At 60.5% G+C, this 26,177-nt stretch overlaps 2 protein-coding genes across 3 annotated transcripts in view; one reads left to right on the forward strand and one right to left on the reverse strand.

Annotated features, from left to right (window-relative positions):
- Positions 1-15,814, forward strand: part of ABTB2 (ankyrin repeat and BTB domain containing 2) — a 168,555-nt gene extending 152,741 nt beyond the window's left edge. For both annotated transcript variants that reach the window (XM_046643376.1, XM_046643375.1), the window contains 11 exons: positions 482-583; positions 2,417-2,513; positions 2,757-2,892; positions 4,582-4,811; positions 6,026-6,204; positions 6,644-6,749; positions 6,986-7,088; positions 7,588-7,678; positions 11,931-11,999; positions 12,632-12,745; positions 14,137-15,814. In XM_046643376.1, coding sequence (XP_046499332.1) covers positions 482-583; positions 2,417-2,513; positions 2,757-2,892; positions 4,582-4,811; positions 6,026-6,204; positions 6,644-6,749; positions 6,986-7,088; positions 7,588-7,678; positions 11,931-11,999; positions 12,632-12,745; positions 14,137-14,334 — 1,425 coding nt within the window. In that variant the 3' untranslated portion in view covers positions 14,335-15,814. The remainder of the gene's footprint in view (positions 1-481; positions 584-2,416; positions 2,514-2,756; positions 2,893-4,581; positions 4,812-6,025; positions 6,205-6,643; positions 6,750-6,985; positions 7,089-7,587; positions 7,679-11,930; positions 12,000-12,631; positions 12,746-14,136) is intronic.
- Positions 15,815-19,408: 3,594 nt separating this feature from the next.
- The window catches only part of NAT10 (N-acetyltransferase 10), a 35,590-nt gene continuing 28,821 nt past the window's right edge, over positions 19,409-26,177 (reverse strand). Inside the window, exons 24-29 of the mRNA XM_046643379.1 lie at positions 24,924-25,096; positions 24,399-24,518; positions 23,968-24,066; positions 23,463-23,536; positions 22,313-22,396; positions 19,409-20,167 (exon numbers count right to left, since the gene is read on the reverse strand). Coding sequence (XP_046499335.1) covers positions 20,056-20,167; positions 22,313-22,396; positions 23,463-23,536; positions 23,968-24,066; positions 24,399-24,518; positions 24,924-25,096 — 662 coding nt within the window. The 3' untranslated portion in view covers positions 19,409-20,055. The remainder of the gene's footprint in view (positions 20,168-22,312; positions 22,397-23,462; positions 23,537-23,967; positions 24,067-24,398; positions 24,519-24,923; positions 25,097-26,177) is intronic.

A 26,177-nucleotide genomic window follows, 5' to 3' on the forward strand; every position in this document is an offset into this window, starting at 1 on the left:
AGAGAAGCCCCAGGGTCTCCGTCAGCTGAGCTGCGTGCACTGTTGTGGACAACTGGGTAGATGTGGCTCCGAGGGCTAGAGCTGTGACATGCCTGGAGATCACAGGTAGCAAAGAGGATTCTTCCTCAAGATTTGGGCTTTCTCTCTGAGAGGAAGTGAGCTGAGGGGGAGTTGAATGGAGAGAATGGCCGTGATTCTGTTACCATAACACCGTTCCTCTTTACCAGCCTAACTCCAGCCGTCCCTGCCATCCCAGATACTTCTCGCTCTGAGGCAGAAAGTGTTCCCTCTGTGCCATGTCTCTGCTCAGGGCAGACATTGCTAACTGAACATCCTCTGAGCCTTTTCCACATGGCGCTCGAGGCAGACATTACTAGTTCACTGCAGAAAGCACTTGAGTGGACTCCTGGTCACCCTCCCTGCAGGGTGTCTGCTTAGCTCAGGAGCCTGTGTCCCTCACTGGCGGTTCGTGGTGTTGCAGGTTCCCAGCAGCTCTCCCAGGCATCCCTCCATTCACCCCGACAGCCGGCACTGGACGCCGCTGACGTTTGCTGTGCTGCATGGACACATCTCTGTAGTCCAGGTGAGCTCCTGCCGGGTGCACAGTGTGCCCTCGGATTGCCAGGTGGACTGGGCCCCAAGCGTAGCCCCAGTCTCGCCTGAGTGAGCGGCTGCCTGGAATCAGAGATGGCAGAGGCGCTGCTTAAGGCAGGCCCACCTGGTTCACTGCACGGAGAGGGCATCAGTGCAGACACGTGTGGGACGTTAGGTGCCCGCAGTGCCAGGCTGGCTGGCACCTCTGTGTCTGTCGGCGAGTCTCAGGGCATGCTGGAATCTGTGTGAACGTGCCGAGTCTTCTCTCCTGCAAGCGCCCATCTGACCCTCGGCTTCTGCTCCATGAGCTCCCCGTGGAGCCAGCTTGGCGTCGCTGTGTCCTTCCTGTTCTGCCCTCCCCATCGACAGGCTCAGTCTCTCCGTCCCCCGGGTCCTGAGAGAGGACTCAGATGGGCATGGCTCACCTGGTGAGCCACGCCATGTCGGGCCCACCTTGGCCCAGCTGGCTGTGCTGGCACGAGGGCAGGGATCAGGCCTAGAAGTGGAAGCCGTCGGAGAGCAGTGTCCAGCCCAGCTGGGGCGCTGGCCACACTGCCCCTCGACTCCCGGACTCCTGTTCTAGAGGACTGTGGCCCTCCTTCCTGGGAGCTGGGCTAGCGCCCTTGCCGTCCGCTAGATTGTGGTCCTCCCAGGGCGGGGTCGTGTCCGGCTGACTCCTCGCTGTCAGCACAGCCCTGGCCTACAGTAGTGACTCGAGAGATGGTGGTCACCCGGCAGGCTGCTGTGTCAGCCTGCTTTTCGGTGACTGCCGTCTTCAGGACCCGAGCCAATTCACACCCAGCCGCGGCGGCCTGCAGGGCTGCGCGGCGCCGGCCTGGCCTGGTGCCCCCACCTCTGCCTCCCTGGCATGCTGTCTGCACGGGGTTCCTGGCCGACCGCTCCCCCACTCCCCACACACTGGAGGGAGGCCGAGAGGGCAACTGGCCCCCACGCCTGGTGTCGGGCTGAGGGCGGGGGCCCCTGGATTGCCACACGCGTGCTCTGAGGAGGCTCTGGTCTTCAGAAGCCTGGGAGGGATGGAAGATAGCTCTCCCGCCACCGGCCAGGGAGGAGCTGAAAGGCGCCTGTTGGGACGGGGCAGACAGCACCCTGCCCCCGAGCCGCCCGGGGTGTCAGCCCTGCCCCTCCGTGCCCTGGCGAGGCCCCTGCTGGAAGGGGGGCCTGAGTCACCGACAGTGAGGTCTGCTCCCAGCCGGGGGTGCCCATCGACGCCCTCTGGTGAGGACCCAGGGAGCTGCGAGTCCTGGAGCCCCGTGGAGTGGGGCAGCGTCCCCCACAGTCCCAGCAATGCTGCGAGGCAGGCCTCTTCCCATTTCCCAGAGGGGAGACTGGGGCTCGCAGAGGCCAGGTGCCTGCCCTCTGTCACTCACCTGCTGGCGGCCAGCACTGGCCCTCAACTCTTTCTGATTCTAACACCTGTGCCTTCCCCATGACCTCTGCTGCCTCCCAGAGCCTCAGTTTCCCCCAGTAGATGGGGGGGGGGGGGCAATACTTTCTGTTCCGCTCATCTCCAGGTCACTGCACTTAGTTTGTGGGAAAGCATTTGAAAGAGAGAAAAAGCTCAGAGGTCCCCACAGCTTAGGGGCTGGGTCCAAGGCCACAAGAGTGGAGGTGATGATTCTAGAAACTTGGAGCCCTGAGGGTCACCGGGGGGTTCTAAAGTTCTGGTTCTGGGGCTGCCTGGGGGAGCTGGGTGTTGGTCAGCGGCCTGGAGGAGGCTAAAGGCTGGTCCCATGAGGCCTCTCCTGTGCACATGCCAGGCCCTCCTGCACACTGACATGTCCCCCCTGTGCCCTGGCAGTTGCTGCTGGACGCTGGTGCCCACGTGGAGGGCTCGGCGGTGAACGGTGGCGAGGACAGCTACGCGGAGACGCCCCTGCAGCTGGCCTCTGCAGCTGGTAGGTACCCACAGGCTCTGCCTGCCCTTCCCCGCAGTGTCACCCAGGTTGGTGGGCCTGTTCTAGACATTTGGCCACACACTCAGACCCCTGCGGGAGCCTTGAAACCCTCCTTCCAGGCTGTTTGGGGGGCCCCTGGCCACATCCATCAGTGTTTCTGCTGAGCTCGGCGCACAGGCGGGACCAGCAGAGGGGCACAGTGGTGTGGATGGTGTCAGCAACCTCCGCCTGCCTTTCTTTTAGGGAACTATGAGCTGGTCAGCTTGTTGCTGAGCCGAGGCGCTGACCCCCTTCTCAGCATGCTCGAAGCCAACGGCATGGCCTCCTCCCTCCACGAGGATATGAACTGCTTCAGCCACTCGGCTGCCCACGGCCACAGGTACCCACCCAGGCGGCCTGCCCGTGTGATGTGGGCATGAAACAGGCTCTCGGAGCCTCGATTCACCAACGGGGAGCAGACGAGCTAGGCCTACAGATCTTTCCAGAGATGGAGGGCTTGCGGGCGAGCCAGCCAGAAAGAGAGGCAGGTCCTCCCCTCGCACAGGGGCCCCAGACTTTGGAGGGCCTGGAGACGCTGAGGGCCGGTCCCATGGAGGCCCCACAGCTCCTTGCAGACCTGGGACTGGCCGGGGTCTCCTGACGCCCAGGGCAGCCTCTCCCATTTCCCGTAAGACTCTACTCTGCACCGGCCCGGCTCGGCTTGGTGGCTCGGCGGCTCCGTGCCACCGTGGCCTTGGCACTCCAGGGCCTTCCACAGAGAATCTGGCTCTGCCGGGAAGCTCCCGGCGGCTCTGCGGGAAATCACATCCCGTTCCAAGAGCAGATGGTGGACCCGGCTTTGTGGGGCCAGGCCTGCCCAGGGGTGTGAGGGGGCAGCGGATGGCCCGGAGCCGTGAGGCGGTCGCGGGGCAGGAGACGCAGAGGCGGTTAGTGGAAGGCGGAGAAGGGCCGGCCCACAGCCACTGCACTCCTGCGGGGGCCTGCCGCACCTTCTGCCCAGCCTGCACCGGCCTCAGGTGGCCGGCTCCGCTGGGCAGCCGCGGCACCCTGCCTGGAGGCGGCCTGTCTGCTGCTCTGCTTCTCCATCCCCTCTGGAGCAGGCACGGCGGCCGGCTCACCCTCACACGCCAGCGCCCGCCACAAGCTGGGGCTCCGTGACCTGTGGAGCTAGCAAAGCTACAGCTGCCCGACCCCGTGGGGGTGACCCCGGTCCCTCAGGGAGGCTCTGGGCCACAAACTTGGCTCCCTGGCACAGCCTGGCCTCCATCACAGAGTGGGGAGGGGCCTGGCCCCCAGGTGGCCTTTGGGCCACCCAGGCTGCAGCCATCCCAAAGCCTCAGGCCACAGGATGTGACAGAAAGAGCCTGGGACGTGGGCCGGAAGTCCTACGTCTGAGTCTGCACTCCTGCCCCCTGTGACCTTGAGCAAGACGTGTTCATGCCCTGTGGGTGGGTTTCAACACAGCGGTAAACGACGTGCTCCGCCTAGTCTAACACTGGCACCGTCGTATGTAAGAGTGAATTCTATGCAACCGGCACCCCACTTCACGCTTAGTGGAAGGGAGGGGAACACGTGAGTATCAGCCTGTCCGGTGTTTCAGACACTGTCACGTGTGTAAAGTTGGCTGCTGTTAGGAGGGCTGCTGTGTATCAGGCTCTGCATTCAATGCCAGCACATTGGCCTCACATTACCCCCGGGAGAGGATGATGCTGACGCCCTGTCCGACAGACGATGAAGCCCTCAGGGCTCAGAGAGGCAGAACAACCTGTCTGAGGTCACACAGCCAGGATGGCAGGGCACACTTGGCCCCAAAGCCCATGACTTCTCAGCAGTGCCAGGACGGCAGAGGGAGGGGGTGCCCCATACCCTCCCCTCCTCCCCCAGGTGTCGAGTGGGGGCGCTGGGAGCCCTGGCCCAGCCTGCCTTGGAGGGGAAGACCACGAGTGCTGTGTGCCCACAGATGCTCCGTAGCAGCTCGTCTGGGCCATGGGGCACTGCAGGGCAGCTTGAGTGGACACCGTCTGTGGCGGGGACCTCAGGCACCGCCTCCTCATCCCTCGGCCCGCAGGAACGTCCTGAGGAAGCTCCTGACGCAGCCGCAGCAGGCCAAAGCAGATGTGCTGTCCCTGGAGGAGATCCTGGCCGAGGGCGTTGAGGAGGGCGGCACGACCAGCCAGGGCAGCGGCAGCGAGGGGCCCGTGCGCCTGAGCCGGCCCCGCACGAAGGCCCTGCAGGAAGCCATGTACCACAGCGCGGAGCACGGCTACGTGGACATCACCATGGAGCTGAGGACGCTGGGTGAGGGCCCGCGCATCTGCGTGTCCACGCGCGCCTCCTGCTGCTCTTCCATAGGCCAGAGAAGGGCCGGGGTGGCAGGGCGGCTGGGCACGGCTGGGCACGGCGTGGAGCTCGGTCTGCCCAGGCCGGGCGGCCGACGGCCGGGACTGGAGACGCCTGAGCCTCAGGCAGTCCTCAGCAGGGACGCGTCTCAAGGCTGCGGCCTTAGCCCTGTGCCCTCAGGCCCTCGTCCCCCGGCCACAGCCCTGGGATGCTCAGCACTGGGGGCCTTTGTGGCTCTGAGTCAGCACTTCCCGTCGGCTCAATGCTCTCTGCCGCTCGGCCAACCCCTTGCCCTCCCCTGGTCTGTGAGTCTGTGGACTCCTCCTCTCCTCCAGGAAGGCTAGTCAGACAGACAGACAGACCTGCTGGGACCCTGGCTGTGCCACCTCTGCTGGCGCGGATGATCCTCACCTAAGAATGTGGAGTCACGTGAAGGCCAGGGCCAGTGCTGGCTCCTGGCGAGCGCTCAGTGCCTGGTGGTCGCTGCATTACTATGACGGGGGCCACGACGACAGCACCTAGTCCTGGGCCAAGACAGCAGGAGGCCACGTGACCTTCTCGCACATCAGCCTCAGTGTTCCCCACTGTAAAATGGGATGTCACTCCCACCTACAGTCGGCCAACCGAGGATGCTAACCCATGTCATCACGTCTGGTGGGGAATGCCACCGGTCCTTTTTCTTAATCCACAGTGAGGCTGGGGGTGAGACGCTCTCTCTCTAATTACCAGGAACACAACTCGTTTTGGTCGCAGCCTTCACAGAGTAGTTTTAAATTGCTCTGTGTCCCCACTGACACGCTCCAGGGAGCTGGTAAACAGTAATACGTGCACTGGACGTGCGCTGACGACCGGTGACCTGGGTGCTGGTGAAGCCCTCCGTGATGGCATAGGCATGGGGGCCACCTGTCCTTGAGCGCCCTGCATATTTTCTAGGCATCCAAGTCCACCTGGCCACTGCCCATAATTAATGGGCCCTCCCAGCCAGTAATTCCAGGCCCGGCGAGCCGTGGGGCCAGTGTGGGTGCTGGGACAAAGAGCTTGGGCTCCCTCCCCTTGTCTGATGAGGGCCTGGAGCCCCTCCGACCTCTCACGAGGCCTTCGTTAGGCTGCGTGCAGGAATGGGACCAGGACTCAGGAGAATGACGGCCCGCCCCTCCCCTGCCTGGGCCCAGGTGTCCCCTGGAAGCTGCACGTGTGGATCGAGTCTCTGAGGACCTCCTTCTCCCAGTCACGGTACTCGGTGGTGCAGAGCCTCCTGCGGGACTTCAGCTCCATCAAGGAGGAGGAGTACAACGAGGAGCTGGTGACCGAGGGCTTGCAGCTCATGTTCGACATCCTCAAGACCAGCAAAGTGAGTGTCGCCAGGCAGGTCCCCACCCCTGGTCCGAGAGCGCTGGGTTCCAGAGCCCACAGCCCTGACCCAGACCACACGACGGACACATAGACTAACACACAGGCAGACAGACGCAGGGACATTCCCCACACACGGACGGACGCAGGCACCGCCCCACACACAGGTGGACGCCCCCCCAACCCCTGGACTCGTGCTGTCTGCTGCAGAGGGCAGAGGCTGTGGGTGTGTCTGGGCTGGGGCCTGGCCAGAAGAGCAACGTGGGGAATCGGTGATGCAGGAACTGGCCTCTCCTGCGGAGCCACACCCGGCAGGAGCAGAAGGCAGCAGCTGCGCTCATCCTGGCCTGGACTCCTGAAGTTAGCCTGACACGGCTGTGGCTGGACACACACACTGCGGCGGGCTCGGGCTCACAGGCCCTCTCTCTGCCTCCCCCCAGAATGACTCAGTCATCCAGCAGCTGGCTGCCATCTTCACACACTGCTACGGCAGCACGCCCATCCCCAGCATTCCCGAGATCCGGAAGACCCTGCCGGCCAGACTCGGTGAGGGCCTGTCCCCACCCGCCACCCACACTTTCCAGATCCCCCGCCCATTTTTCCTCCTCCTTCTCTCCCTCTCATCTTGGTCTTCCTTTCCCATTGCCAAGCGCCAAGGCCCTGGCCTCAGTTTCTCTGCTTCTCACCTTCGTATCCCCCTGCCCCCTTCACACACCTCAGCACACGTCAGAGAACCCGAGGGGGCTTGCCGGTCACCGCCCTGCTCTCTTCCCTCCTGGCAGACCCACACTTTTTGAACAACAAGGAGATGTCAGACGTGACCTTCCTGGTGGAAGGCAAGCTGTTCTATGCACACAAAGTCCTGCTGGTGACAGCTTCCAACAGGTGGGTGGCCTCCTTGGGTCACGGAGTCCCAGCCCCGGGGGTGGGGGGGGCTTGGTTCACATGAGGGGACAGTGATGTGCTGGGGAGGAGCCCTGCCCTGCAGAGCGTGGTCGCTGGCAGCAGAGCCCCCCTGCACCGGGGCGTGGACAGCAGCGCGGAGCCAGGCTCTCCAGGAGGAGCTCTGAGTGCATTCTTTCTGGTCGAGTTACTGCTTTGGATGATTAGAAAACAAATATTCTGGGACGAAGGGTCAATCTTCCGGCCACAGGCGTCACGGTCATTCCTCTGGGGGCAGCGGGGACAGAACGGGCCTCAGCCCAGCCGTCAGCCCCGACCACGTAAAACGTCACTTGCCAAGAATTATTTTAGGAGCACGGCGGTAATTTTTAAATGCTCCATCTCCTGGGGGTGGGCCAGGTGACGGATGGTGCCATTGCGGCACAGTTGTAGAGCGAAGGTCGCATTCAATACCTGCCTTGTTCCTTTTCCTTTGGTCCAGGTTCAAGACGCTGATGACGAATAAATCGGAACACGACGGCGACAACAGCAAAACCATCGAGATCAGCGACATGAAGTACCACATCTTCCAGGTGTGTGGGGTGGCGCCCGCACGCCTCGGCCGTGCCGCCGGGCTCTGCCTGTCTGGGCTGCCGGGCAGCTGTGCGTCCATCCTCCCTTCCCGTCCATCCCAGTGCCCCTGTTTTCTGCGGGATCAACGGTCGGGCTGGCGTGTCCGGGTCTCTCAGGCAGAGTAGCTGTTCTCTTGTGGCCTGCGGCTCCTGAGCTCCAGCTGCTGGCTGGACTCACAGACGTGCGAGGACAGGCACACACCACACACGTGTGTGAGCCCTCGTTCCTCGGAGCAAGCTCCCGGCAACAGGGGTGCTGCCTGAGCGCCTATTGGAAATGCAGACCCTCATCCCACCCGACCTCCCGCGTCTATGAGACCCCGGGTGGGAAGTGTGCACGTGGTTTGTGGAGCCCTGGTGTGGGTCGTGTCACTTGTCCCATGTTGGACCAGCCATGGCGGCCAAGCAGAAGAGGCCGAGATGAGCCCATCCTGGGCGTGGAAGGTCAAGGTCAGGTCTTGTGATCTCCAGGCTTTGGAGGACATCAGAGATTGCATAATGGAAACTTCTGAGGCCCGGCTGCCAGCCGTGGCCGCAAGGTCTGGAGGAGGAGCATGGCTGGGATCTCAGCTGAGCCCATTGGAGAGCTGCTGTCTGGGAAGTGGTGACTGTGGGGCCCCAGGCTGCAGGGGTGAGCCTTAGGAGCTGAGGCCACGAGGCAGCCGGTGTGTAGGCGCAGGAGCTGGCCCTGCGCAGGATGGGTTTGTGACCTGATGGGAGAGATCTGAGTCTGAGAAGCACGAGAAGCTGCCGTCTGCACTGGCTCGGTCCTCTCCCGTCTCGCTCTAGTGCTGGTCTAGCACGCGGCCATTTCCAGGAGCTGTGGAGACGGCAGCGCACGGGACAGGGGCCCGTCCTCTGGGGGCAGGATGATGAAGCCACGGGGTGGGTGGGGTCGGGGAGGCCCTGGGATGCAGGAGAGGGGCGTCTAGCCCAGAGTGGGGAGGAGGAGGGAAGTCTCCTGGGCTCTCAAGGAGCAGGGCAGCTCGCCCGTTGTCAGGAGTCCCAGGCAGAGGGAATGGCGTGTGCCAAGCCCCAAAGCCAGAGACCACAGCATGGTCAAGGACGCCCTCTGGCCTGGTCCAGGCAGCGGGTCAGAAGAACCTCCAGAAATGAGTCTGAGCTGCCCCAAGGAGCCACAGCGTGAAGTGCTTTAACCCGAACAGCTACAGAATAGTCGTCGTCACTGACACTGAGCCAGCATGACTCCAAGTGCTGTGTCTCTGTCCTCAGTTATGCTTCACAGGAAAGTCTCGGGAGGCATAGGTATATCATCATCCCCTCTTGGTAGAGGAGGAGTCAGAGGCACAGAGAAGTTGAGTAACTTGCCCAGGGTCACACAGCTGGGAAGTGATAGAGCCAGGATGCAAACCTAGGATGTGGGGGAGGATCAAGTTTGCCTGTACAAAGGTCACTCTGGGAGGTGAGGAAGGGATTGGAGGGGGCCTGACTGCAGGCAGGGGACCAGTTAGGAGGCTGTTGAGAAATCCAGCTGATGACGATGTTGACCAGGTAGCGGCAGCGGGATGGAGGGGAGTGTATGAGGGGAGAGTGGGTAGGACTCTGTGACTGACAACGGGATGGGAGTGAGGCCCAGCGTCTGGCAGGGGCAACAGAGGGGTGGGAGTATCTCCCCTTCCCTCCTTCCTGTCCCTTGAGCCAGACTCACTGTGGGGAGGGCAGCTCTAGAAACTTGTTTGACTAAGAAGCCAGAGTCCAGGTGAGCTGGAGTGTGCTGGGGTCAGACACGGGAGGCGGTGCGGGAGGGGCAGCAGGGATTGGCTGGGAGTCGAGGCAGGACACGTGGGTGGCCACTGCCGTGTAGCTGCCCATCAAGTCTGTATTTGCTCACCAGGGCAGGGGGGTCCCCAGGCCAGGACAGTCAACCAGCCTTGATGACTTCTCAGGGTTGTTAGGAGGTAGACAGGGACAACAGGCTGACATCCGTGGCACGCATGGGCCTGGGCGATGGTAGCCACTGGCCTTGCCCGTGGGTTCTCTGGGGCAGAACTCCGCCATCACGGAGGAGTACCACTTCAGATGGTGCCTCTGCACGTTGGCTCCTGCCTTCTGGGCCTTGGAGGGGTCAGGTCAGCGTGAAGCTGGCCGCCCAGGGCAGGGTTCCCTAACAGCCGGAGGCATCAGAGCAGCCCCCCGGTACCTGTGGGCTCTCAGCACTGGGAGGGGTCGTCACGACCTTTGTCTTCTGGAGGAAGGAGCAGGTCCAAGCAGTGTTGCCCAGTAGAGAAAGCGAGCCACATGTGTAACTTAACTTTTCCTAGTAGCCACATGAAAAGTAAAAAGAAGCAGGTGGAATTAATTTTAATATATTTAACCCAGTGTAACCAAAATCTTATGGTTTCAACATATGAATATACAAAAATTAATGAAATATTCTACCTTCTTTTTTCATCTTAAGTGTTTGAACTCCAGTGTGTATTTGACACTCATAGCACATCTCAGTTCAGACCCATCACATCTCAAATGCTCAGAAGCCACATGCAGCAAGTAGCTGCTGCGTCAGACAGCACGGGTGTAGACACTCGCTGCGGTCACAGCCGACTAAACCCGGGGGAAAGCCGTGCCTTTCTGACATGGCTTTTGTCCCCCGTCCTGTCCCTGCAGTGTCTGTGGCGTCCCACAGTTGGTTTCCTGGTGGCCTACCCAGGGTGGAAGCAAACGCTGCTGCCTCTGCACCCAGCCCCCTGGGTGCCCAGCCCCGCCGGCTGCCTGCTGTGGGGGCAGACGAGCCCATCCTGCCTGGGAACTGTCAGGCTTTGCAAAATTAATCTACCTCTGCCTGCCAGCCAGGCACCCAGGGAGCAATTCTCGCCTGACTTCTGTGGACTCACATGCATTCAGACGACCTCAAGGAGAGCCACATGCTGTAGCTGCTGGACCTTGCCAAAACCAGCCCCAGAAATGCAGCGGGAGGCCACTGTCCGCCCAGGAAGGGGTTGCAGGTTCTGGTGTCTCCTGGCCCACACCCAAGGCCAGCCCTTAGCAGAGCCCTGGGCGAAGGTCCTCCGCCTTAAACATCTACAGCTGGTGGTGGGCCGAGCACCCACTCAGCGCCCAGCGTGGGGACAGCAGAGGAACCCAGGTGTGGCCCGCCAAGGTGCACAGTGCCTAGAGGGACTGGAGGACACATGCTGTGATTGTGGTTGTTCAGATTACAGCAGGAGTTCCCACAGGGGCTGCAGAAGGCCCATGGGAGCCCAGTCCTCGGTGGGGAGGGCCTGATGTCGCCGGCCGGCCCTGGGCCATCTCTCAGCTCCTCTCCTAGCTCCTGTGCCCCGAGCTTGGGCTCCTTACCCTAGACCCTCTGCTGCTCCTGCCTGGGCCCGGGCCTGACAGAGCCCAACTGTGTGGCTGCAACGTGTTTGTTTACACGCTGGCCAGCTCCTTGCTGGGGCCACTTCTTCAGCCAACCAGGGAGAATCGTTTTTCTTTTTCCACCTGGGAGCCTCCCCAGGCTCCAGCGTGATGGCGGAGTTTGTAACTTAGACCTCAGCAGAACTGGACGTGATCCCCTGCTCCAAGGCCACTTAGTCTGATACCCCAGGGCCCTCTGCTCCCCAGAGCCCCAGGCGGGTCTGGGCGTCAGCAAGGTGACCTCTGGAGCAGACCCCGTGGCTCTGCTTTCTTTCCAAGGAGCGAATCCAGCAGGAGCTGGGGTCTGGCTCTCACCTCCACCTTGGAGTCCCAGCATGGAGAGGAAGTCTGAGGTGGGCTTCTGAGAGTAGCCAGGACTGTCGGCGCCTCAAAGCCCCACCTCCCTCCCTCCCGGCCCCATATTCAGACTGTAGGTCAAAGAGGAAATGACAGGGTGGTGCGGGTGTGCCAGAAGTGCTCTGGTGTGGGAGTCAGGAGACCCGAGGGACTTGGGCCCCATCAGCTTCCCTCCTTGGGCCTCAGTTTCCCCCGTTGTGAATGGTATCTCTCCTCCTGGGCTCCCGGGGCTGTCATGAGGCTCGACTTGAAACCATGCCGTGGGAGGAACTTGTCATTCACACAGGAAGTTGGGAGAGAGAATCTTGGAGTTAACTGCTAGAGGCTGCACTCCGGGAAGACATAAACGTTTGAGTCTCAGCATGAGCGAGAGTTGTGGGATCTACACACACATGGCCAGGGGCTGGGGAGGCCTGGGGGCCGGGGAGGCCTGGGCACTGCAGCTCCGTTGGCGCTCACCCGGGGCCTCTTCCTGCTGCAGCTCATGATGCAGTACCTGTACTATGGAGGGACGGAGTCCATGGACATCCCCACGACCGACGTCCTGGAGGTGAGGCTCTTGTCTGGCGCGGGAGGGGAGCCGTACCCCGCCACTGCATCTCCCCATTCATTCCACGCCTGTCTCCAGCCTGATTCGTGCGCAGGTCTTCACCCTGCTCTCAGAAACAGCATCTGGAGAGGCAAGGGGGAAAGGTGGCCCCCATGAGGACCTCCCATTCCCTGCGGGTTCCTTCTCTTCGGGTGATAGGAGGGGCCCCTCCGAGAGACTGGGACTCCTGCCCCCTGCACCCGGCCCAGAGAGTTAGAAAGGGGTCCCCAGGTGGATGGGCAGCCCAGGAGGAGCAGAAGGCGCCTGGACCGCCCACTTAGCTGTCACTGCTTAGAAACCCGACCTGCTGCTGGCCGTGCACCTGGCTGGAAGGTTGTGTAGACAGTGTGTAGCTTACTGATAAAGCCATCCCGAGGTCAGAAATCCCAACCAGCATCTGTCATCCATCCTGTGCCTCCCAAGCTGTCCCAGCAAATACCCAGATGGCCAAGCTGGAGATGAATCAAGGCCATCAGACTTGACCTGCAGGGGTGGGCAGGGCCCCTGGGGTGGGAGGAGGTAGCTGCCTGTTCCGTGATGCCTGGGCCCGGGCCTGGCCTGCATACCCAAGGCCGCCTTTGCCGCCCCACCAGCTGCTGTCAGCTGCCAGCTTGTTCCAGCTGGACGCCCTGCAGAGGCACTGCGAGATCCTGTGCTCCCAGACGCTCAGCGTGGAGAGTGCTGTGAACACCTACAAGTATGCTAAGGTGAGGGCCCGCACTCTGCTCCACCCAGGCCTCGCTGCCTCAGGGCTGTGGCCTGGCAGCTTGAAGGGCAGTGGAGGGTTAGTAACTGCCTCTGCAGCCCGGGGCTATTGCTGTCCCTGGGGTAGCACACAGCTCCCAGCCAGGCGGATCCCAGTTATATTCCAGCTGTGCTCTATGGGGCTGTGCAACCAGGCCAGATGGCCGAGCCTCTGAGTCAATAAACTCCACAGGCTTGCTTGACTTGCCCCTCAGCCTGTCCTCCAGAATCGTCCCCGTCTCAGCAGGTGTCTCTGTCATCTGCTCTGTTACTCAGACTCAAAACTTAGGAGTTACAGTTGATCTTTTTAAAATCTCCCCACTCCAAGCCATCCACCTCTGAGATGCATCGGCTGTCTCCCCACCCCCCCCCTCCACAGTGCCCCCCACACCACGGTCCCCCTCCACGGTCCCCTCCCCCACGCTCCCCCCCGACGGTCCCCTCTCTTGGACGACTGCATCGGCCTGGCTCCCCGCTTCCTGGCTTCTGCCCTGCCGTCCCTGAGGCTCTTTGGAAACGTTGAGACTGTGTCACCCCTCTGAGTAAACCCTCCGAAGCTTTCCCGCTACTTGCAGACTAAAGACAACCCAGCCCTTCTCACGCTTTCGAGGCCCTGGGATCCTGCCCCACCTCCCCTCCTGCCACCTCCTCTCTCTCCGCCTTGCCACGCGGCCTCTCTCCTCAGCCCGTTCCTGCGCCAGGGCTCTGTGATAACCACGCCCCCGGAGAGCTTCTCCCCAAGCCCCTCAGGAGAGCAGCGGGCCTCCGGCCTCCTCGGCGCTGACCGCTCTCTGCGGTGGCCTTGCTTGTTTGGTTCCACGGCTTCTCTGTCTCCCCTGAACTGGAGCATCAGCTCTAAGGGCATGGCGGAGACCGTGACCTCAGACCTGGCGCCTAGGGCCTGGTCCAGACCTGCACGCGGTGCTGGTTGCATTAAAACAGTTCCTGAGCGTCCACCACATGAACGCTCACCTGCTGGGCCTTGTGCTGGACGCTGGACATCGGTAGTAGACAGTTGCCATCCCTGCCCTTAGTGAGGGAGCTTCTAGTCCAATGGGATGCCTGCCATTCCACAAGCCGGCCCCAGTGAGACCGAGGCAGAGGACAGTGGGGCCCAGAACAGGGCCTCAGTGCCCTTCCTGGTGGCACAGCTGGGATTGAAGCCAGATTGGTCCAACTTGAAGGAGATGCTTGCAGGAAGAATCCAGATAAGGGGGCGCTGGCCTCAAGATGCAGAGACAGGCAGTGCCCCCCCCAGGCCCACACGTGAGCTGGGCCTCGGCCGTGGGTAAGTGAGGGCAGTTTCAGGTGGGCTGTGCTCAGGCATGGGTCTCCCCTCCCCCTGTGCCCACAGATCCACAACGCCCCTGAGCTGGCCCTGTTCTGCGAGGGCTTCTTCCTGAAGCATATGAAGGCCCTGCTTGAGCAGGACGCCTTCCGGCAGCTCATCTACGGCCGGAGCAGCAAGGTGCAGGGCCTCGACCCACTGCAGGACCTGCAGAGCACGCTGGCCGAGCGCGTGCACTCCGTCTACATCACCTCCCGGGTGTGAGGGGGACAGCTGGTCGGCACACCCAGCCTCCTGTCTCCTGGCAGCCAGGGACCAGAAAGGCTGGGAGCAAGTGTAGCCGGGTGTCAGGCCCAGCGCGTAGCCAGGGCCTGTCAACGTGCCAGGGCCTGGCTGGGTGGGGGCTGGGTGTGGGCTCTCTTGGAGCCAGGTTCACAAGACTCAGTTTCCCCTCTTCCCCCAGACCTCCCCTCTGGTATCCATCTGTCCTTGGGCAGGCAGACGTGCCCTGAGCCCACCTGTCACTGGGCAGCCCCACCCTCAACCCCTCTGCCCCAGAGCTAACCATTTGCTCGACCCGTGATGGGCAACAGGCAGATGTGGCCAAAAGGTGGCCCCTCCCTCCACCCCTGTTTGCACCTTGAGGGCTGCCCTGTGCTCACCCTCAGGTGCCCCTGCCCGACTCCTGGAGGGCAGCAGCTGATCCCAGCTCACCTCTGCTGTGAACAGCTTCTGCCCATGCCCTCCAGGCTCTCCCCGTGAGCTCAGACTGTCTCGCCTGGGGCTCTCGGGGTGTGGGCATCCTTATGAACGTAAGAATGTGCTCCGAGCCCCCGGCCGTGGCAGCCAAAAGCGGGCACTCTTCCCCTGTCCTGTCAGAGGCTGCCCACATCCCTGGCCGTGCCCTTCAAAGGCTTTTCAGGGCTGGGGGCGCCTGCACCGGGTCACTTTGCAGCCCTTGGTCTTTGGTGGTCGGCCCACAGAGGCCTCCTTGGTCAGTGGTAGGGGCAGTTCCCCAGCTGATGCCTCCAGAGCTTCGGATCTGAGCTAGTGGGGGCGGCCTGGGGGTGCGGCGTGGGGTATAGTAGAGGAGCCTGGTGGCCTCAGCTTTTGTTTTGCTGCTGTTTTTAGGGGCCAGTGGAAAGGAGTCGATTCTGAAGCCCCAGGCCTCAATTCGGCTGCCTCAGGGGGCTCAGGAAGCAGAGCCCTAAATGTCCCCCAGTTGAGTCCCGCAGGTGGACTGGAGAGGGGGCCCACCCGTGTCCATGGGAGTGGCAGGTCTGGGGCATCTCCAGGTCAGGGCCTTGGTGGAAGGAGAGGGCCGGGGCAAAGGACCTTCTGCTTCCTCCCCTCCCCTGCCGGCCCTGACTGTGGGCTCTGGGGTGTCCTGGGACGCAGACAGCGTCAGGCCTGGACACTCACTGTATTTATGGACCAGACACTGGGGGAGCGTTCGGACAGCTTGCTCTGGGGCTGGTCGTCTTCAGCTGTCTGGACACCTTAGAAACTATTTATTCACCAAAAGCTCCAGGCACTTCAGGAGGTGTCATTGGGTCACCTTGTAAAGCCCGGGGGCTTGCAGTCCTGGAAAATATTTTCTACTAGCTGCTTGGGCAGGATGTACAAAGGGACAGGCGTTATTTTATTGCTGTAATATTGTATGATACTGTAACTATACATTAATGTTGTCACTTACTGTAAATGTACCATGGTTTTATTAACAATAAACGCTTGTTAACAATGACCTTGTCCTTGTCTCTCCTGGCAGAGGGATGCTCAGAGTTCAGAGCTGGGGAGGAGCCCATTTAGGACCCAGAAGAGAATCTCCCTGGCTTCTCAGAGGGAAAGGACCACCCCCCCACCCCCGTGCCAAAAGCTGTGCTGGGGCCGCCCACCACTCGCCTCACCTGGGACCTGAGCCTGGCCCTGACCCTCACTGCCTGTGTGACCAGAGCAAGTACCTCCCTTGCTGGGCCTTAGTTTTCCTCTTCTGTCTGATCATGTCAAAGGGTTCCCGCTGGTTCAGAGCTCAGAGCTGCCAAGCTGGACAGAGGTGTTCGCGTGGACGGACAGAGCCTGATGGCAGGAGTGGGCCACCTGGCAGGGGCTCTGCCATCCTCCCTGAGCCCAGGACCCCCACGGGCCTGCTGTGGGAGCTGCCGGCGGGGTCGTCTTAATAGTTGTTTGCAAACCCTTGCCCAGCCCACGCCTTGTGGGGTCAGGGCTTCTCCCCACCCGGGGCTGGCCCGACATGCATGCCCCCTTGGCAGTTTCTGCCCCCAGGCCCATGGAGCCCTGGCTGTGCCGCCGGCTGAGGGAGGGGGACAGTGAGCCTGGGACAGGCCCAAGCGTTTTCCAGGACCAGTTGTAGCTTGTTGTAGGCGCAAAGTCCAGGCAGACGTAAAGGTTTTTAAAATGCTTCCTGCCTGAGGCGGCAGAATTCTCAGGTCACTGGGAACACTGTGGTCCAGTGACTGACAGGCCAGGCCTCAGGAGTTGGGGACAGGATGAAGACCTCATGGGGTCAGTCCCAGGAGAGGCCCGCAGCCAGCTCTGCTGGGTGGGGCCCAGGCCGCGGCAGGGAGAGGGCCCTGCGTGGGCCCATGGCGCCCTCTGGAGGCCGCAGGGAGGCGGTGTGCCTCTCGGCCCCACGGTTCTGGAGGCCGCTGTGAGGGCGGGCTGAGGGGGCTGTCTGTCCCCAGCACTCTCCATCTGCAGTGGCCACCCTCCCCACACGGTTCCCACCCCTGCAGGACGTCGCTCGGTCACACCAGCGTAAAAAGCAAGATCTAGTCACAAGCTGGCTCCAGTCGGGCTCAGCTGCTTCCTTTTTTGGGGGCAGAAGGTTAACGGGAAGGTGACAGGAGGGAGGGATGGGCCCTTTGAGCCTGGCTGTAGCAGGAACACCCTCTCAGGCAAGCACTTACATAACTGGAAAAAAAGTCAAACCTTCTCCCAAGGGACTGGAGGGACTGGCGAGGAACCTTACCAGACCACTGCTCAGGGCGGGCGTTCCTCCTCCGCCTGTGCGCGTCTCCTGAGCAGGAGTCGCTGGGATCAGGGAGGGGTCCACCCCTCTCCCGCTGTCTGGCAGGCAGGGATAAGCGTGCAGACATGGACGCAGCTGGGGCCTGGGCCTCGGCTCCCAGGAAACCCCTCCAGGTGGGAGGGTGCCCTCCTGACCGGCCCCCAGCTGGCAGACGGCCCTGGTCCCCGAGGTCTGTCCCCTGCATGCCTTCTCTCAATACTGCCTTCTCCTTTCTGCGCTTTGCCCCTCCTGGCTTTCTCCTCGGCAGAACCACCTTCAGCACTTGGAGAAAGCCTCAAGCCTCTCCCTTCCTGCCGCCCCCACCCCTTCGCAGAGTCCACGTGACTTTCAACTTGAACCCATTGTGTAGAGATCCCCTTCTCCCCAGCCTGCTGTCTGCACAGCCTAGTCAGGCCCCAGGGATCCAACCCTGCCCCTCCTCCTGGCCTGCGGCCTGGCGCTGGTGTGATGGCCTCAGATAATGAGCCTACATTTTTCCAAGGTGATGGTCACTTATTTCCTCCCCTCCCCTCGCCTCCTCAGCCCCCTTTGTATTGGTCTGCAGGTCTCTCCCGAGTCCCCCAGGACTGCAGGGCCAGATGAGCAGTGGCCGCACTGAAGCAGGCTGGTACCTGCCCCTCCCGGCGCGGGGATGGAGGCGTCTCGGCATCCTTTGTTCTGGCTTCTCCAGGCCTTCTTCGTCCTGACAGCATTCACAGGGCACCTATCTGAATTCATTTCTCACTTGGGAAACAATAGCCCAGCTTTACAGATGTCACCGTCTGGGGGCCAGATGGTGAGGTCTGGGCGTGGTGTGCTTTTCAGGCTTGGAGGAGAACCCAAGATCACACCCCCCAAGTGCAGAGACGTTTGGGAACATGCTTTGCAAAGAGGAGGGCTGGGAGGTAGCCAGCAGGCAAACCGTGCACTGCTTTTCCGTGCACACGGGGCAGGCTGTCTCGGGGTCAGGGAGCAGCTCGAGGCCATGCAGCCGGACAGGCCTGACTGCAGCGTGTGTGCTCCCTGGAGCCCAGGCGGGACGTTCCGAGCTCAGCTGGCAGAGCCCGAGCCCTGGTGAGCACCTGCTGCACGCCAGGCCTGCTCCCGGCAGCCTGTGAGGGCAGGGCCGCCCACACCACTGCACGCACCAGCGCAGAGAACAGAGCACACAGTGTGCCCACGCCCACAAGAGGGTCGCGCTGAGCCAGGGTTGACATCACGCAGTCTGCGCCCCAAGAGGAGCGGGGACGGGCTTTGGGGCTGCAGACACTGAGCGAGGGCCGGCCCATCTGGCCCGCACTGTGGGACGACGTGGCTAGGCGGCCTTAAGACACCGTCCCGCTCTGACCATTTGGGATCGGGATGTTGCTTTTTGGCCACTCTCCTGAGAAAACCCTCTCTGAAAGGGGCTCAAGCATCACCTAAGGAAAATGGATCCAAGCTGATTTTCACCTCCTCTCTCAGCAAACTCCCCTGCAGATTCGGCAGCGAGCCGCAGCACCAGGGACAAAAGGCATTCCAGCCCAGGGCCAGGGCGTGGCAGGGCAGCACAGGCAGCAGAAGCCGCTCCTTTCCTCATGGGCACGAGACCGGGGCTGCGTATTCCATCCGCCTTGGTCCAGAGGTCCCTCTCCCTGCCCGTCCGTGCGCTGGACTCCCAGGAACGCGGGAGACGTCAGAGCCAAGGAAAGCTTCCACACGGACTCAGAGACCCCACTCCTTTTAGAGCCGATGACTAACCAAGGAAGACCAGTACCCAACCCACCACATGAGTTTTTCAGATAAAAATAGGAAAAAGCTGTGAGGGACTGCCACCAACCTCAAGCAGAACAGGAAGTGACTGAGCTGACTCCACCCAGAGCTTCTCTTGCACAGGGGACAGAAGGAACAATCCCACAGAAACCAGCAGAGGACCCTCAGGGTCAAGGTTTCAAGCACAAGGTATCGGATTTGGGATTGGCAAGTAGATACCGTCACACAAACATACCAAAGTATGTGTGAAACCACCACACAATTTCTGTCCCCAACAGATGGAAGGGACCAAACCACCTGACAGGAGCTCGAGAGGACAAGAGGCACAGCTGGCTGGCTCCCAAGCACCACACCAAGTCCCCCAGGAGGACCACAGGGAGCACTGCTCAGTGCCGGCCACTTCTCCACGGGCTCCTGGGTCAGTAAGCGCTGCCACACTGCCCACCCTTGGCCTTGATCCCAAGATGCTCCAGGCCACCTACAGCCAAGCCCCACCAGGAGAACCAGGCAAGGTGCACGCTGCCTACATGGAGCCAGTGAGCACCCACAGGCAGCTGGTCTTTCTGAGACATTATTTAATAAAAATGGATTCTGCATCCCTCCCTCATCCCTGCTAGCAAAAGGGTCTTTCCCAATATTTTTCCCAAATGATGAAATAACAGCTTTGGGGTAGTCAGATGTCACAGCCTTCCTAAATTAAGAGCACGGTTTTTCAGGGACACTGGGCAGCAGGCTGCTGGAGCCGGGAGTGGACCGTCATGGCAGCGCAGACCCAGCGCACAGAACAGTGGCCTGCCACGGCCACCTGTGGACCAGGGCTCCTCTGCCCCAGGCAGCAGGGTGTCGGTGTCGGGACAAGTCCACGACGAGAGGCCCCAGTGCTCCACCAGCAGCCTCCTGAGCATCCCCAGAAAGCTGGGTACTTGACGCCTGAGAAGCGACGAGAGTCAGCGCGGCTAGTGTGTGTGGAAGGAGCCGCGACAGCCTGGACCCACAGCCAAACAGGAGCTTGTGGGGGAGGCGGGCCTGGCGGGGAGGAGCCGGTCTGCGGCCGTCGCGGTCCAGGCAGACCGTCCAGCGGCGCCTCGGCCCCAAGCCCAGCTCGGCCCCGAGCCCGACTCCCTGGCCGGCTTCCGGCTGCGATGGGCTCAGCCGCCCCGTCCCGCCACGGCGCTCAGAGCCAGCGCCGACCTGCACGTTCCCAGTCACTGCTTCCGCTTCAGTTTCAGGGCTTTCCTGTTCTTCCCATCTCTGTTTTTCTTCAACTTTTTGCTCTGTTTGGGCTCTGGTTTGGCTTCCAACTTCCTTTTCTTGTCACTGCAGGAAAAAAAGCAGGAGTAAGAAGGACGAACACCACGCCCAGACTGCGGCATCCGTCAGCCACGCGGCTTCCAGCTGGCCTGGCTCCGTCTGAAGACGGGCCCGCCTGAAGCGGGGCGAAGGGCTCCAGCCAGGCGCTCGGGGCTGCGCGGGTTCCCGCCGACCGCGCCTCGGTCTGTGGCGGGACAGACGTGCATCTCCACGCCTGACACCCGAGTTCTCTTTGGAGTGCAGCCATGCCTCACTGACGACGGGGAGTGTCTGGACAGACGCGTCCTTACACGACTTCGTGGACACGTGAACATCACGGAGCGCATGTGCATGAACCTACGTGGTATGGCCACTGCACAGCCAGGTGTGTGGTAACAGCCTTACGGGACCACCACTGTCCGTGCGGTGTGTCGTCCACCAAACACTGTTCTGTGGTTCGTGGCTGTCCCATATGTGCTCCCTCCCCAGACCCCGAGAAAACTGTAGGGCAACACAAGGGAGATCCCCTCCCCCAGCTCTCAGCACCCGGGTCACCTGGAAGTCAGGCAGCTCGTCCCAGTGACCCTGAGGACAGCCCCTCACCCAAACCATGAGACTCCGAGGAAAACCTCACAAGACTTCCTAGACGCAGAGCAGTCACTCAGATTACACATTTCAGCTGGCCCGTGGCTGCCTCACTGGCAGATGAGCATGGGAACCACTCAGCAAACAGCCACATTCCCTCCCCCTAGAGGCTGAAGACTCGGTGGCCTTCTGCCCTGGGCACAAACACCTCCGCATGAGAGTGAACAGCTCAGTCACCTGAATGAAGTGACCATCAGAAAAAGAAAAATGGCCTCGAGAACACATAACGTAGACATCAGTGTTTGCACCTCCACAAGGAGAAACTTGGCATTTCCAGAGCTCTCCAGCACATGGGCTACACACGTGGTGGGTGGTTCAGGGGCCCTCACCGCAGGCTGCGAGAGCTAGAGAGGCCAAACTCCCAGTGTGCAACCAGGCCGGCTCCACATGCAGCACGTTCCCACCACGCTCGAGGCCACGGCCATGCTGGGTCTGTGCCACATCTGCCACGTCCTCCAAACCAGACATGACGACACACTGACAGGGGCTTCGTACCACATCAGGGAGTGTCTGGGAAATGAGGCCGGCATGGATGCTGGACCCTCTGAGACACTGCAGTGACATTATGGAGACTGCAGAAGAGAACACGTGATTCCTGGGATCTACGGATCCCACTAAAATTTTCATGAAAAAAGGGTATTTTTAAAAACAAAAAACCGAAATTGAGGGGGCCAGCCCAGTAGCACAGCGCTTAAGTGCACACGTTCCACTTCAGCAGCCCAGGGTTCACCGGTTCGGATCCCAGGTGCGGACATGGCACCGCTTGACAAGCCATGCTGTGGTAGGCGTCCCACGTATAAAGTAGAGGAAGATGGGCACGGATGTTAGCTCAGGGCCAGTCTTCCTCAGCAAAAACAGGAGGATTGGCAGCAGATGTTAGTTAGCTCAGGACTAATCTTCCTCAAAAAAAAAACCCCCAAAATTGAGTCCATTAGTGTTAATTCTGAATGAGTAAATACTTTCTTAACTTCTCAGTGTTTAAGTCCCAACACAGGAAACATGACCAGATATCACCCTCCGGGGGCCTCAATTCTCACAACATAAAGGACCTCTCAGCCCCAGGCCTGGAGAACCGCCGGCTGAGACGAGAGGCAGCCGCTCGGTACACCATGGGCTTACAGTGGACGCACCTGGTCTCAGTCCAGCTGTACCTCTTACCAGTTGCGCTTCCTAGCAAGTTACTTAACAGCCTCGAGCTTTGGTTACTTCATCTTTGAAGCAGTGCTGGTGCGCGCTGAGGGTGCGCGGACGCTGCATCCAAGCCCACAGGAAGTGCGGGTCACTGGCAGCTCTGGGCTGTTCCCTCAAGCCCAACTCCAGGCTCGTCTGGGAACACGAGCAATGCTGAAGCCCAGGCCTCAGCAGCGGCCCCGCCTCATCTGCAGGGCATAGGCCACAACAGTAGTGACCGCAAAGGAAAGACCTTGGACTCCTCTCCCAAAGCTTGTGCTCCAACTTCCTGTTTCCTGGTGAGCCTCTGGGGCAGTGGAGGCCGAACTGCCTCTGTCCACAAACGGCAGGCCTCACCTCTTCAGGCTGATGATGGAGGCATTCTGCCCGGCTTTGTTCAAAGCTTCATTCCACTCTTCATCGTCCCCACGGATTATGTATCTGCAACACAGAAGGGCAATGTTAAAGCCTGCTCAAAAGGATGAAAGACGGTGACCACGTGGTCAGACACAGCCTGCCACACAAGCCAGGCCGAGCTGCGTCGGCGTCTGAAGAGCAGAGAGAAAGGGAGCACGCACACAGTAGGGCCAAGATGAGGAGCCAAGCGCCATAGGACCAAAACTTCACCAGAGCAAGGAAGGTCACCAGCCGGCTAGGAGGGTCAGTGACAGGGCGCCTCTGCAGAGAAGGCAGCTGCCCACCTTCTTGCACCTGACCCTCATTAACTGCCCACCAAAGAAGCCTCCGGTGGCCCCCACAACCTTCTAGCTCACTCCTGCCTCCAGACACGTGCCCACGAGCCCCAGCACCGTGCCTCTCCCCGCCCCACTTTGCCCCACCTCTCTGGGATCTAGCAGTTCTGGCAAGTCAAGGTTCCGATATTGCAAAGCCACAGGCAGGGCTCAAGACCCTGCCCAGGAACCTCCCAGCCACCTCCACCTCACACATCACCAACCACCATCACCAAAGGGCCAGTGACAGGTCAAAGAGGACAACGCATCAGAGGCCACTAATTCTGGAGCTGTTATTCACATCCACCCAGGGGGCAGGCAACAGTATCACAGCTGAAGCCCACAGGGAACTAGGACTCCTGGCACCCAGAGGGTTCCAGAGCAAGGGGTTTTGCTGGCTCATTTCTTGGCAGCAGAATCCTTCCGTCAAACAAATTCACATGCAAAAACCAAATGCAGAGAAGTGGTCATTAAAGTGGATCCTCATGGGTCAGCATCCCCCGCCTGGGGACCTGAAGCCTGACAGGGAACCCTCCAGCTCAGGAGCACGACTGGAAAGTCAAAGTGGCAGCACTGATCTGGGGAAACCAAACCCTCCAAAATTATGCAGAAAGTGAATTAGGAGGTTTTTAGCTATTAGTGCTTCTAAAAATGATCTCACAAACCACAGCTTCCAGGCACCAGGCTGTGGATGAGAAGAAAGCCACAGAAAGATCTGAGGGCCCTAGAAGCTGAGACTGAGCCTTCGCTCCCCACGAGTGGCGGCCGGGCCTTACTGAGAGAGGTCCATGTCCTTCAGCTTCCCCACCTCCTTCTTGTGTTTCTCCTGGAACTCCTTTGCTGCTTCATCCTGTGGTCAAGGCCCCGCAGACAGAGCAAGTCAGAGTCAAGCAGTGAACCATACAAAGAAGGGGAGGGGGCGGAATCTCAGCACGACACGCAGACACCTCCTCCGTCCACCCCGCCCCCATTAGAGGCAGCTCTCACTGACGCGAGTATGGGCACAGATGTGCACCGTGAGAAGTCTCAGCACATGGCAACAGCAGCTGCTGGACTGCTTGCACGCACACGCGCACACCCAGTGGGAGGCAGAGGTCTAGGACCATGTGTGCTCGTGCGCATCCAGGACAGGGAGAGGCGGGAGCGACACTCGCGAAGCCCCGGGAGCTCGGCGCGCTCCCACCCTCCACACCAGCACCGCTGAGCTGGGCAGGGCAGGTGCTCCTCCTAAAGGGGAAGGGCACACATTGGGCGTTCACGGGGCCTTGGGCAGGAGGGTACCAGCTCGTCACTGAGGGTCTTCATTGTGGGCTCCATCACCACATCCTTCACCATCACCATCTGCTCCTCAATGGCCTTCTCCTGCACTTCATTAAACAGCTACAAGACACAATGGCCGAGAAGCAGAGATGAGCAGCACAGGGACCCAGTCGCTCGGCACCCACTGCACACAGCTTGGGCTCATGTTCTACCCGCTCAGGGTCAAGGGTGAAAGCACAGACCGGGCAGACTCCACCCTCCTAACAGTGCTCCTGGGAGAACAGGGTCATCACAGACACAGCGAAAGCCCCGTTTCTTCGAGGGGGGACAGGGCACGAGGATGAAGATCAGCAGTGAGTGTGGCCAAATGTTAACGCCTGTTCATCTTGGGGCAAAGAGCAGGTGTTACATTACCCAAAACAGACCAAAACTCTGCCCTCAGCCGAGGTTACCTTCACGACTTTGCGGATAATCCGGTTGAAAAGCCCCATCAGCTGGCCCGAGGGCAGCTCGATCTCCTTTTCCAGCTGGTCCACAGATTTATGCTGTAGACCAATCCCCAAGAGAAGAGCCTGGAGGAAGGAAAACCCACTGGAGTGGCCACCAGGGCTGGCCCTTCGCCATTAACATAGTGCCGAGAACCAGAGTGACTCTTTGACCACAGCTCTCTGGTACAAAACACCAACTGGCACTGTCTAGTTTGGAATCTTCTCTTCATCCCGTACTGAAACCACCAAGCACGGCTCCCTCTTCCTGAAATCCCCAAACTAACTTATTACCCTGACAAATACCTGCTTCCCAGCTAGTTACAAGTTTGGGGTGCTCATGGACCCCTGCTAGGGTGGAGTAAGGATGGAGGCAACATGGCGAGCGGACAGACTGTGGCTGCTGATGGCAGCTCCCGCATGGCACACTGTGGCTGGCACATGGCTCGACTGCACAACCCAGCTGTCAGCACCTGGAAGGTGGCAACGTACCGACTGGGCAGCGGACAGGGCCAGGTCCCCCAGCTGGTTCAGGAAGTACATCCGCGCGATGGCCGGGATCATGTCCATGATGAGGTGGTAGTCGACCATGTTCCGCGAGTACATCTCCAGCCTCTTCAGGTCATAGGGCAGAAAGAGCGTCTCTAGCTCCTCGCGGCACAGGGCTGCACGCATGACAGGGCCCAACAGGTCACAGGGTCTGCTGGGACTCCCAGACAGCACACAAGGCCCCAGGGGCACCTAAGGCTGCTCCTCTGCAGGCCTTCAGCCAAGCAGAGCAGGATTGGAGTCACCTCAAATTCCAGCCCACCAAGGGAACCTACCGCCCCGGCAGCCCTGGCCCCAGTGCTCCAGGCCCTCCTGCCAAGGGGAGGCAGGTCCAGGCCATGCAGCGAGGGCGACGACTGGCATGCGGCCCCTGATCAGAGTTCCACGCCAACAGCTGGACCAAGGAAAGGCTCCCTGTGCCCCAGAGCTAGAGGACCACAACACTCTTCCCCACTTTGTCCCTTCCCCTCAGGACCCGGTTCACAGACGGTGGTACTCTGCCCAGCTCAAGGAACACAGACTTTTCCACCAAAATATAATTGGCAAAAAAAAAAAAGTATACACACACAATTAGCAACACAAAAAAAACCCACAGCTGTTAATACTAATGACCCTTTATACTTTTTTGTGTGTGTGTGAGGAAGACCGGCCCTCAGCTAACATCTGTTGTTGCTGAGGCAACATCCATGCCCATCCTCCTCTATCTTCTGTGGACGCCACCAGAACGTGGCTTAATGAGTGCTGTGTAGGTCTGCACCTGGGATCCAAACCCACAAACTCTGGGCTGCCAAAGCAGACTGCACAAACTTCACCACCACACCACCAAGCCAGCCCCCTTTTTATACTTTTTTTGTACTTTAAATATTCAATTTATATGCCCAAAGCACTTCTCTGGGTTGGCGACAGAAGGTTGGCAGCATATTCTTACTATAATTTCATGAATGAGGAAACTGAGCCTGAGACCCTGAGCTGGCTCTCCTGGCTCACAAGATTTAAACTGGGTTCCATTGTGAGCTGTATGGAGGACCTTATCTGACATCTCTGAGTCGGAACACGTGGCGAGACTTGTTGGGAAGATGGAAGGTACCGTGTGTGACAGCGCCCCTGTGGCAGAGCAGGGCCCGCTGAGCGGAAGGCGGAGGTGGGAGACGCAGGTCCAGAATGGGGCCCTCAATGCCTAGGCAGGCCCTTCTCCGG

This window comes from Equus quagga, chromosome 17, assembly GCF_021613505.1.
Source record: "Equus quagga isolate Etosha38 chromosome 17, UCLA_HA_Equagga_1.0, whole genome shotgun sequence".
In the NCBI taxonomy this organism is placed as follows: Eukaryota; Metazoa; Chordata; class Mammalia; order Perissodactyla; family Equidae; genus Equus; species Equus quagga.